General features: G+C 41.8%; 1 protein-coding gene across 1 annotated transcript in view; it reads right to left on the bottom strand.

The window, feature by feature from the left end:
• Positions 1–12968, bottom strand: part of PRKCE (protein kinase C epsilon) — a gene marked incomplete at both ends in the record, with an annotated part of 526950 nt that overhangs the window by 93241 nt on the left and 420741 nt on the right. Inside the window, one exon of the mRNA XM_080711937.1 lies at positions 2083–2237. Coding sequence (XP_080568063.1) covers positions 2083–2237 — 155 coding nt within the window. The remainder of the gene's footprint in view (positions 1–2082; positions 2238–12968) is intronic.

Below are 12968 nucleotides of genomic sequence, written 5' to 3'. Positions count from 1 at the left end.
CAGCATTGAACAGGAACCTGGACTGGACCGAAGAGGTACAGAGGAGGGCTTGGGCTGGAAACCCACAGGTGAGTTTGAGAAAAGCTAAGTACCACTGGGGGTTCAAAATGAAGGGTTGTGGGAGGTGAGGAGAGAAGGGTGTTTGGGGCTGGGGCAGACACAACCTAAGGTGATTCCCAATGAGCTCCAACCCAGCATAATCCCACAATCCCCTTCCCTTGAGTTCTGGAGCCTGTGACTTAACCTCTAGCCACTGGAATATGGCAAAAGTGATATGATATCACTACTGTGATTATGTTATATTATGTGGCAAAGGCACAGAGATTTTGCAGATATAATTAAGGCTCCTAATTTTTTACTTTGAGTTAAAAGAGATATTCCCTCTGGTGGGCCTGATTAAAGCCCTTGCAAGAGAAGGCCCAGACTGCAGTTCTAGCTAAGTGGTAGAGAACTTGCCTAGCTTGTGCAAGGCCCTGGTTCAACCTCTAGCACTAAGTAAGTGAGTGGATCACTAGGGCCCAGGCCTTTCCTGAGGTTAGAGACCTGAGATAGGAAAGGCTTTCTCTCTTGTTGGTCTTGCAGGAGCAAGCCTTGTGAGTTCTAAAGCTGCAAGGAAAAGAATTCTGCCATCAGCACATGAGCCTGGGAGAGCAGCTCAGGCTTTAGATGAGAATGCAACCCAGCTGACGCCCCAGTCCTTGTCTGGTGGAACCCTGAGCCCAGGCCAGAGTGAGATGCCTGTGCCCTGATCCACACAAATGGTAAGACGATAAACAGGTGCTATGCTGTGGTAATGCATTATGCCATAATAGGAAACAAATACATGGACTCCCCTTGTGGAGGACCAGGCTAATGGACTAAGTATAGGCTTTGTTATATGTGCTATACAGAGCCACTCTTTTTTCTGGCTTTAGGAAATTGAGAGATGACAGTAGCAAGGAAGCCTGGGACATGGCTGACCAGGACCCTTGAAGGAATTTAGTCAGTCCATGGGTCCCAGGAGCAGGTTAGAAATGTTTAGACAAAAGCCTAAGTTCTGGGTTAAACACCTGATTAAAAAAACAAAGGAAGAAGTAAAGACCATTTTTTTGTGTGTGTGGTACTGGGGTTCCTGGAAACCCTACTAACTCTGGGCTACCCTCCCAGACCTATTTTGTACTTTTTTTAAAATTTGGAAACAGGGTCTCTTAAACCAGCATGGCTGGCTTCGAACCTGTGTGATCCTCCTGTCTCCACCTCTCAAGCATAGGGATTACAAGCGTGCGCCACCACACCAGGCCTGTAAAGACCAATTTTTAATGATTGATAATCATTAAAAAAAAAAAAAAACTTGAGGAACTTTAATGCCCTTGCTCCTAATTATAAATATTTACTCCTCCCAGAATTCTTGGCCTCTCAGAAGAGCCTGCTTAGTCAATAGTCATGCTCCCTTACCGGAAAATTAGTGTGTGTGTGTGTGTGTGTGTGTGTGTGTGTGTGTGTGTTTGTGTGTGTTTCTTGGAAGGGGACTGAGCAGTAATAAAGCACTGAACAATCTGAAAAATGTCACTTCCTGTTGGGTAATGTCTAGTTCTCACTCCCTACCCCCACCGCAGATCATAAAAAACTCCAGTTCCCCCAACTCCCAGCCACCCTCCCACCAACTCCTCCTTCCCTGATTCTATCTGCTGGAAACAGCTAAGCCAAACAAACTCAGGAAGTGGCAAGAGATCGGAAAGGGGAGGAAGTTCATGGCACAGAAGGAAAAAGTCAAGAGAATGCCCTGATGTTTAAGGAAGAGGGTGGGGAAGAGGAGAAACGGAGGTCACCCCAAGGTCACTCAGTGCCAAGCCTTTAAATGTTATGTTTGAGCTTTAAATCAAAACTGGCACAAACAGTTGGTCAACTCTCCCAGGACCATTCAAATATTAACATCCACAGTGATAAACAGTCCCCCAAAAGTCCTCTGTAAGCAAATTGGAACAAACAACGAATCTAAAGCCAGTTGCTGAGCGACCAGTTGGGTCAGAGCCAAAGTAAGTTCAAGTGTCTGGAGAAGTCTTTATTTTTTGTTTTGCTTTCAGGAAAGAGAAAAGAGGCTACCTGTAGATCACTCCATGCTGGTGAAGGAACATGAGGGCCGACGTGACCTCGGCAGCATAGAACCGCGAGCGAGGCTCGTCGAATTTTCGGGAGCGCTGGATCTGGAACATGAGGTCTCCGCCATTTACATATTCCATGACGAAAAAGAGGCGGTCCTGAAAGGAGAGAAGAAAATGCCATTTAGGTCATTTCACTGTCGCTGACTGCTCAGGCCTGCATACCCTGAGCCTGACGTCAGAGGACCAGGACTCCGTGAGGGAGAAGGCTCAACGGGAGTGAATGCCAGCAGCACATGATCCAGAAAAAAGACAATGGAATGAAGCACACAGATAAGGGCATGAAGTGTAATTTAAAAACTCTTTCTCTGTCTTTCTCTTAAGCATCAGTTTGATGTGGGAGAAGCCTGAAATTGACAGGACAGGAGAAGTAGGTCTTTGTTTTTGGTCCTAATTTGAGGTGTGTCCCTGGAAGAGTCTCCATCCTTTTAGAGATGCTAGGTACCTTTACACATGTGTTAAGTTAAATAATAAATCTCCCAAAGATAAACAGGCCATTATCCCTGGATGGTGTGGACGTTTTGCAAGTGTGATTTAAGAAGGGGAGACCCTGCATTAGGTGATCACAAGTTTTTTTCCAGGAGGGAGCCAGAGGGAGACAGGAGAAGGGAGGGGAGGCAGTGGAACCATGGAGCAGAAACCGGAATGGTGCAGCCACAAGCCAGAGAACTCAGGAAGCCACCAGAAGTGGGAAGAACCAGGAACAAAGCCTCTGGGGGAACATTTTGATTTTTACCTAGTGATATCTCAGACTTCTGTCTTCTAAAACTGTGAGAGAATAAATTCTATTGTTTTAAGTCACCAGTTTGTGGCAATTGGCTCAGGTGGTCGTAGGAAAGCTGAAATAATGTAATGTGACGTATATTGTAATTCATTTTATAACAATAAGTAGTAATGGAGAATAATGACAGAGACCCCCCCCCCCATTTCTTGTGATGACCACTTTTTGCTTTGGAAGATATTCCCTATCAGATTCCTATGGCTCTTTCTTCAAGAACAGTCTGGCCACACTCAGACCTCTTTGGGGTGGCATCTCCTTATCTATAATCTATATTAACAAGGAGAGAGAGCATGGACTGAAACCCATTTGGTTTGTTTTGTGGTACTGGGGATTGAACTCAGGGTGACTACATCCCCAGACTTTTTAAAAATTTTGAGATAGGGTCTCATTAAGTTTCCCAGGCTGGCCTTAAACTTGTTATCCTCCTGCCTCCTGAGTAGCTGGGATTACAGTCGTAGACCACTGTGCCCCACTTGTTTAGTCTCTTTCTTTGTTCTTTTCTTATTTTGTGTGGTGCTGGGGGTTGAACCCAGGGTCATTCTACCTCTGAGCTACACCCTCAGCCTATTTTTTTTTTATTTTAACTGGAAACAGGGTCTCATTTAGTTGCATAGAGCCTCACTAAGTTGCTGAAGTGGGTCTCAAACCTGCAAACCTCCTGTCTTAGCCTCCTAAGTACTGGGATTTCAGGCCTGCACCACTCTGCCCAGCTTGAATGGTTTCTTGATTATCTCATTTTCTAAGGGATCCTCTGCTAGGCAGCAGGCAAAGAAGTACACACCATCACAGCTTTAGGGAGGCTTATCAACCAGGGGTAGAGGTATGAAATGGGTAGAATAATAAAAGCAAAATAAGAGCAGAGTACAATAAAGACATTGGGTGCTGAAAAAATTCAGAGAAAGGACCATTCTCTGAATGGAAGAGGCTATGAGGGATTCTAGATGGAATCAAGCCTTAAAAGAAAGAGAAGGTACAGGAGGCAGTATCAAATTGCTGGACATGGGAACAGAGTGAGCATGATTAAGGGCCAGGAAACTGATCGGATCTTCTGGGGAGAAAGGTTAAGGAAGGTGTGTGTCATGGTTCTAATATAGGCTGTCCCCTAAAAAAGCTCAAGTGTTGTTAATGCAATTTACGAGTGAAATAACTGAACCTGTGCTCTAAATCCAATTAATAATTTGAATGGATTTATTGGGTGGTAACTTAGGCAGGTGGGATGTGGCTGGATGTGTATGTCACTGGGGATATGCCTTGGAGACTGCATCTGTCCCTGATCTCTGTCTGTCTGTCTGTCTGTCTCTCTCTCTTTCTCAGCTGCCATCAGATAAGCTACTCTTCCTCTGCTATAAGTTGTGCACCTATGGTGTCTGCCTTTGAATCAGCTGACTATGGACTGACCTCTGAAACCATGAACCCAAATAAACCTTTCCTTCTCTGTGTTGTTCATGTTAGGCATTCGGTCACAGCAACAGAAAAGCAGGCTAAAATGGTGTGAGAGGCCAGAGGGCCAGAGGGGCAGGGCACGTTCTTAACATCGAACTGTAGTGTTAGTGAAGCATCCCAAAGAATACTGTTTGTTTTCCATTAAGACTGATTAAAAATTACCAATGATACTTTTTTATTCCTGAAGCACATTTATTATTGGCATCGCTTTGACAATAAGTCTGCAATTAAGAATTATTACTAATACTATACTCTGGAAGCTTTATTGCCCCGATGAGGGCCTGGGGTTAAACCTCTCTTCCCTTTGTCCTTTGTCTTGAGCTTTCCCTTCAAGTCCTGCCTCATTTTCTCCCCAGGCACAATTTTGTACTCAGAAGTACATGGCTGCCTTGCTGGCTGTTCATCATGTCATACCTTCTCCATTCAAATACTCATTTCAAAAGTCACTCCCCAGCCTGCTCCAACCCAACAAGGGTGGGACCCAGGATCCAGCCATTGGTAAAGCTTCCCCGGAGATTCTGATGTGCCCCCTGAGTTGAGAACCATGGAATCTCATCCATCTGGTTTCTGTCAAGGTACTTTTCATCTGTAAAATATGAGAATTGTAAAATATTCCCTTATTTCAAGGATTTCCCAAGAACAAGAGTTCTTGAACATGTGCATCAGAATCACATGGAAACTTACTAAAACACGGATTTCTGGGTCCCTTCCCTAGAGATTCTGATTCAGAAGATCTGGGATGGAGTCTGGAAATCTCTATCTCTAACAAGTTCCCAGGTAATATTGGTTGTTCTGGTATAGGGACCACACTTTGCAAACCTCTGCCCTATACCTCCTAGAGAAAGAATTTTATATAGCAAGTACAGTGGACAACATCCATTTAACACTGCCTAGCAGCTGAACCATGCCATCAGAAATAGCAATTGTACCTGGGCATGGTGATATACACCCGAAATCCTAGTACTTAGGAGGCTGAGATAGGAGGATCACAGGTTCAAGGCCAACCTCAGCAACTTGGGAAGACTTTCAGCAACTTAGCAAAATCTGTTTCAAAATTAAATAATAACAATAAATAAAATGCCTGGAAGTATAGCTCAGAGGTAGAATGTCCTTGGGTTCAATTCCCAGAAGAAAGACAGACAGGAAAAGAAAAAAAGGAACTGCTGTGTCCATTCCACAGTCACCGACCTAGAACTTGGGCTATAACAGCACTGGAGTCTTTCCTTGACTGTATTTGAAAAGGAGAATCTCTAAAGGGGAAACCTTCCCCCTTCCCTGGCTGAATTTTATCCTACCAAAGCAGTGTTTAAAGGTAGGTGCTTTAGAGTGCCAAAGAGGAGCTCCCACCCTGACTTCATCACTCATGTGACCTCAGACAGAGGACTTCTTCTCTGCTGAATTTTCTGATCTATAAAAATGAGGATAATAGAACTTACCTTCCAGACTTCTTGTGTGGGTTAAATCACATGCTAAAATGCCTGATTCCTAACTACTACTTCATAAAGGTTGTCCATGGCCATCGTTAGAATGTCCCCTAACACTCATGGAAACCGGGCAGCCATGTTGGAGATGAGGCTTGGCTTTTATTCCTTCCTCCCTCCTTTACTTCCTTTCTTCCTTGGATTGAACTCAGGGGCATTCTACCTCCAAGTTACATCATAGCCCTATTTTTTATTCTTTATTTTGAAACAGGGTCTAACTAAGTTGTGGAGGGCCTCACTAGGTAGCTGAGGCTGGTTGCGAACCTGTGATCTTCCGGTCTCAGCCTCCCAAGTACTGGGATTACAAGTGTGCATCACCACATCTGTAGAAGCTTGATTTTCGAGGAGGGGTCTCCCTCTCTTATAGATTTCTTCTCCTCCCAGATATAAAGTGCTGCAATCCCACAAGGCTGGGTTTCAGCCCTCCTTCTTCACTCTACTGCTGAGTAAACCCATCCATACTCACAGTTTACAAGGCCCTGCACACAGATGACTTGCGAACTTAGGCCTCCGTCCTGGACCTCTCCTCCAAGTGCCGGATTACTTATCCAAGTATGTTTCTGCCCTCCCCAGATGCCTCACAGGCATTCTAAACCAACATGTCCAAACGGACTCTCCAACCTTCCTCACAGGCTGGCCCTTGGCCAGGGCTGCCTATCTCAGGGCAGGCCTACACCCTTCAGGCAATTTTATAAGTCAGAATCCTGGAACTCAGCCCTCACCCGCCCACCCCTCATCCTCATCCTTTACGCCCATCACCAGGCCCTGCTCCTCGAGCTGTGCACTGTAACCGCTTAGGTCTGCTGCTTCTCTCCATTTCCACCATCATCACGACTAACATCTGGCCCAAGCAACCACACCTTTTCTTTATTTCTTTTTTTTTCCTTTTTTTGTACCAGAGATTGAACTCAGGGGCATTCACCTCTGAGATACAACCCTAGCCTTATTTTCTATTTTTTTTTTAATTCTGAAACCATATCTAGCTAAGTTTCTGAATGTCTTACTAAGTGCCTGAGGATGGCCTCAAACCTACAATTTTCCTTTCCCAGCCTCTCAAGTGCTAGGATTGCAGACATGCCCCACCATGCCTGGTTCTACAAGTGTCTTGACTAGACTACTGTACAGACTTCTTAGTAATGCTCCCCATGTTTATTCTAGTCCCCCATCCAAATGCTGGTCATGTTACAGATAAATTCTGCAAAAAAGGAAATCTAAGTCTAACTTATCCCCCTTCCTCCTCTCACTCTACTACTTAATTTTTAAAGTTTTTTTTTGTTACTCTTAGAATAAATAGAACACATTATAATAAGTAGAATACCTCAAGGCCTGTATGATCTTCTGAGTCAGTGCCTTCCAGCTATTCCTCGTTCCCTCTGCCCCAGGACCTTGACTAATGCTGTTTCTACTACTTGGAATGTTTTCCTCTGTCTCCTCCCATGATGAATCGTTCCTCATTCTTCATATGCCAGTGCTATCATTTTTTCTTCAAGGCAGTTGTCTGTGATTTCTCTGACAAAGTCTAGTTCCCTAATTTGTGCTATAGTCTATCATTGCATTTAGTTCAGGGGAGGTTTTATTTGTGTAACTGATTTATGATTCTCTCTCTCCCTCAGAGCCAATATGCTTAACAAGGGCAGGAACTATTGGCATTTCTGGTTTTTATTTTTAAGGAAATTATAAACTCCCCCCAAAGAGAAAGCTGCTATAACCCTCTTTAAAAACAAGCACCAGCCGGGCATGGTAATATACACTTGTATCCCAGGACTTGGGAGGCTGAGACAGAGGATAGCAACTTTGAGGCCAACCTGGGCAACTTTAGGAGATCCTCCCTGTTTCAAAATAAAATAATAACAAAAAGGGCTGGAGGTGTAGCTCAGAGGTAGAATGGCCCTGGGTTTAATCCCTAGTAGCAACAATAATACTAGTAATAACAATAACAACAACAACATCAATGATAATAATAAATAAGCTCTGTATGGACAGAAGAACTGGCTATAAAAATGGAATCAAAAGGTGATCCAAAGTTTGTATTTGCAAGTTCTTACTGATTAATGAGTGAAAACAAGCTCATGGAAGAAGCTGCAGATGGATAACTGCTCAGACCATTTCAGCTACACGGAGTCTGTATCAACAAACTCAGTTTCTGGTTACAGCCTTGAAAAGTAGTCTTCTTATCTAATGAAGGGATGCACCACTTTCCAGTGAGAGGGACAGCCCTTTAAGGAACACATTCTTTCAAGTAACCCCAACCAATATGAGTGCAAGAATGCACCTAAGCAGACACTCAGTAAAAATCCGCTCATTCCACTGAGAAATTTTTAAACAGAGAACAAATTTTGTTCTACAAATTGATTCCAATAACAATAAAATACACAAAGTTGATCAATATAACAGAAATTTTATAAAAGGTAACAGGAGATTGCTTTTTTCTAAAAACACAAAGTTAATAGTATAATATTCTGCTTATTCTCATCTATCTCTATTTGAATTGTTCCTTTTATTAATTATTTAAGGAAATTTTAAAATCATAGTGTCTTGTCTTATATTTAGATATAAATTTGATTATTTTATCTTCAAGGAACACAACAAAATGAAATATAATTACGACGATAAATGTATGTCTAGGAAGTGTATTCAAAAGTAATATATTGTTTTGTATTACTCTTTTCTTCAATATTTGCAGATAAAAAATAACAAGTTATACTACTTACAGAGAAAAGACATACCTACAATATTCCCAATCCAATAAGCAGAAGACACTTTTAAGGCAAGGTACAGTACTTATCACTTTAAAAGTGATTTTTTTGGCCTTTAAAGTGCTAAAGAAACAAATATTCAAAAAATTCAAGCCTTACCAAAATATCAAGAATATAGGAGAAAAAACAAGTTAAATTTTAAAAGCCCTCACCACTATAAAGTATATTTTAACTATACTTTGCAAAGAAAAGGTTGCATGTTAGTAACATGCAACTTACCCATCAGCCCACATTTCTTTTCAAACTAATAAAACTATACATGTAGAAAAGGAAGTTTTGTAGCTTGAGTCCCTTACTATATCTCTAGCAACTAGATCTGAGCCTGGTAAGTTCCTCATATATCTGTATTTGATGCCTGAATTCTCAAATGCTCAACATGGCCAAGGTTCCTGTTGCTAGAAACCCAAAAATAACCCAGAGTTGGTTTCCCATGACATTTCTCTTGTTAAGCTCATTTTGAGTTATTCTAATCATTAGCCTAATTTGACCCTTCGTCTTAACCCGCCTTCTTCTCAATACAGCTCAGTGTGCATGGCTGCAGGGCAACATCAGCCCTGTTATATACCGGGGATTCTTTAAAGTAAGGAAGTCTTTATCTTTCCTCTATGCAGTGAGTTTGAATTGTTGCTAACCTCTAAATCTAACACATTTGAGAAGTATGTTTTGATGCAGAGGGAGAAACTGAAGTCATTGTGGGAACTGCCTAATTATATAAACTGAAATCAAAAGAAAGCTGGCAAACCCAGTGGCTACTCATTAATCCCCTTTTGGCATCGGTAGAAAACAAAGCATAAAACCAACTTCCTTGTAAAGTAAGCAAATATGTTTTCTGAGGTAATCAAAGATTTTAAAAGCTTTATTCTATCTCCTCCTCCCTTAATCTCCTTTGAATGTCTAAAAAGTTACGGTCTTGTGATAACAAGTAAAATTAGGAAAGAGAGCTTGTGTCATGGCCATTTAGGGTAAGGTTAGTAATGACCTATGAGCGGGAAGGGCCACACCATGTGGCTGAAATTTCCACTGGGCTCCATTTTCCCAGAGTGCTAGCGTTTCCTGTCTTTGAAGGGAAAATGAGGCCCACCCAGCTCATCCTGCAAGGTGTGATGGATAGCCAGAGGCTTCTTCCCAACTGCACTGCATGTCCTGCCAATTAGATTTGTTTGGATACACATTCCCCATTATTTGTTAGGTGTTTATATGTGCAAAGATTCTATCACTTTTAAGTCAATTTCACAGGGGTGCCCAACAAAAGAGGAGACTTGGAACAGTTGGCCTCCGATGTGCCAGTGGCAGCATGAGTGATTTCTTCAGTGTACCTAAGGGAACTTTCGGTCCTCATGTCACATCTTTTTCTTTCCCATAACTGGGGATTGAACTCGGGGCCTGTGCATGCTAAACAAGTGCTCTGCCACTGAGCTACACCCCTAGCTCTTCATTTCACATTCTAAAACATCTCTTTCTCTGTCCCAGGTCTATATTGTCATCTAACATGACATCAATGCAACAGGTCTTCCTGGGGTCCCAGCCCTCAGTTAGGTGGCCTGGAGATAAGGAAAAGAATATAAGCGATGGTTTTGATTTTTGAGAAGTGAGAACAGAACACAAGAAGCCACAGTTTTCACAAGACAACACAAGACACGATATTATTATCCTAAATGCTACAGGGCTGGACTGTAAGACCTATGTTTCTGGCATCTTCTTATCTCCTGTAGAAAATAATCATTTGAGCTGGGTGTGGTGGCACACACTTGTAATCCCAGTACTTGAGAGGCTGAGACAGGAGGATCTCAAAGCCAACCTTGACAACTTGGTGAGGTCCTCCACAACTTAGTGGGACTCTCTTTCCAAATAAAAAAAATAATATTGGGCTGGGGGTTTAGCTCAGAGGTAGAATGTATCTGGGTTCAATCCCCAGTGCCCCACACACATAAAGAAAATAATCATTTGTCATCCAGGCTTTATCACCTATAGAAGATCATTATAGGGAACAGTCATTTGAAAACTCCTTCTGTATGTTTCTCATAATACCACCATATTGATGGAACTGGTCATTGCTGCAGGAATTTGGTTGAACCTGAATTGGAAAAAAACCCCACATGTGGGTAAAATCTTGGACAATGTGAAGAAGAAGTTAGAAGCATAGACTTCGGGGTAGAGATGAGGATAAATGAGCACTGTGTGTGGGAGTGAAAAAGGAGGATGAGCCCAGTAAAACAACAGCAGCAAAACCTTGCCATCTAGAAAACAATGTGTAAATCCAGAATGTAAGTGAGAAGAGGAAAGATGGGACAGGGCAGGTGCAGTGGTTCTGAAACACTGGTGAAAGTAAATAACTCTAGAAACATTTTAGTTGTAAAATGACATCACTAAAGCTGACTTTAAAGGAAATCATTCTGGAAGCAATGGATTAAAATAAGGTTACCCAAAGTTATTCCATCTCTTCCCCATTTTTTTTTACTATTGTAAATGTTATGTTTGTTGTTATTATTATTATTATTATTATTATTATTATTAGTGCTACTGGGGTTCCTATCCCTATTATTGTTTGTTTGTTGTGGTACTGAAGATTGAATCCAGAAACATGACTATGCTGTTTATTTCTCCAAATTCAGTTATTGCAACCAATTTCCATAGCAACGATCAATTCCTTCAACACCAATAGAAGTAGGGCTATTTCTTTTTGTCTAAGTGAAAGCTATTATTTTTATTCATTTCTTTAAAACATTTTATTAAGGTATGATTGACATATAAAAAGCTGTATTTGGTGCATGGCACTTGATAAACATGTAGATACGTGTGTGCCAGTGAAAACATCACCACAATCTGTGCCATAAACATGTGTATCATCTCAAAAAGTACCCTCCTACCCTCTTCTTTATTTGCACGTGTGTGATACAACACGACATAAGAACTAACTTCTTGACAAAATTTTAAGTGTATAATCTGGGGATTGAACCCAGGGGTATTCTATCTCTGAGCTACACCCCCAGCCCTATATTATTTCTATTTTAAAACAAGATCTTGGTATGTTAATGAGAGTCTCACTACTTTCTAAGGCTATCCTTGAACTTGTGATCATTCTGTTTCAGCCTCCCCAGTACTGGGATTACAAGCATGCACCACAATGCCTGGCTTATAGGCACTATAAATGCACAGACGGCCTCTAGGACATATCTTATATAGCCATTATATGGACTAACACCTTCTTATTCTTCTTTCAATCCCGGACAACCACCATTCTACTCTCTGGTTTATGAGTTCAACTATTTTAGATTCAATATGTAAGTGGTATCATGTAATATCTGGCCTTCTATAGTTAGCTTATTTCACATAACATAATATTCTCCAATTTTATCCATGTTATTTAAAATGGTCAGATTTCCTATCTAAAGGCCAAACAATATTCCACTATACGTAGACATGGCCATTTTTTATGATCTTCTATATGCCAGAGAACACAGAGTCAACTCTACTTTTGGTAAAGGAAGAGATGCCTCTTTATCTTGAAAACTCTTAGCACAATTAGCATTGGCCAGCTGGGCATGGTGGCACACACTTGTAATCCCCGCACTTGGGAGGCGGAGACAGGAGGATAGTGCTGGTTCAGAGCCAGGCTTGCTGGCTTAAGAGACCCTGTTTCCAAATAAAAATATAAAATAGGTCTGGTAGTGTAGTCGGGAGGTAGAAGGGCTTCCAGGAACCCCAGTACCACCAAAACAAAACAAAACAAAACAAAACAAAAAAAACAATTAGCATTGGCCAAATAGTAAAAACTTCACATTAGTCTGCTGGTTGAGAAGGTATACACTTCCCTCATGTACGTGTGATACTCATTTTCATTGCTTAAAATCACAATTGACTTAAACAGAATGGCCAAGTTTAAAGTGACCTAAAGCCACACCCAATTGACTTGCCCAATAAAACTCACATGAACATTTCCTGCCCCTGATTAGAGCTGTACTTAGCCTGGGTAACAACCTCAAGGCACTGCCCGCTTAGGTCCCACACTTCCATCAGAGTATGAAAGCCCGGAGTTGGGGGAAAGTTTCAGTCTAATCAATCAGAGAGCACTTTCATTTTACAGGGGGTCGTCATTATCTAATAAAAACAGTTTCTAACCTGTGACATTACAGTACAAATGGACCAGGAGTGGTGTGACACTTATTCCCTCTTTGAAAATGACAGATTCAGTGGAATTTACAAAGGGAACCCTCCCATTAAAAGCACAGTGGTCCTATTTTGCGACGGCTCTTTCTTTTCCTCCTCTGCTTGGTCAGAATTGATGTTCAGGCTCAGCAGTCACGTCCAGCACACTGGCTTCCTCCTGGTTTCACCTGCTTGACTACTGCTATGTCAACTTCCACTCATG

Source organism: Muscardinus avellanarius (genome assembly GCF_963383645.1).
Source record: "Muscardinus avellanarius genome assembly, chromosome: 15".
NCBI classification, from domain to species: Eukaryota; Metazoa; Chordata; class Mammalia; order Rodentia; family Gliridae; genus Muscardinus; species Muscardinus avellanarius.
This window is presented reverse-complemented; position numbering and strand designations above follow the sequence as displayed.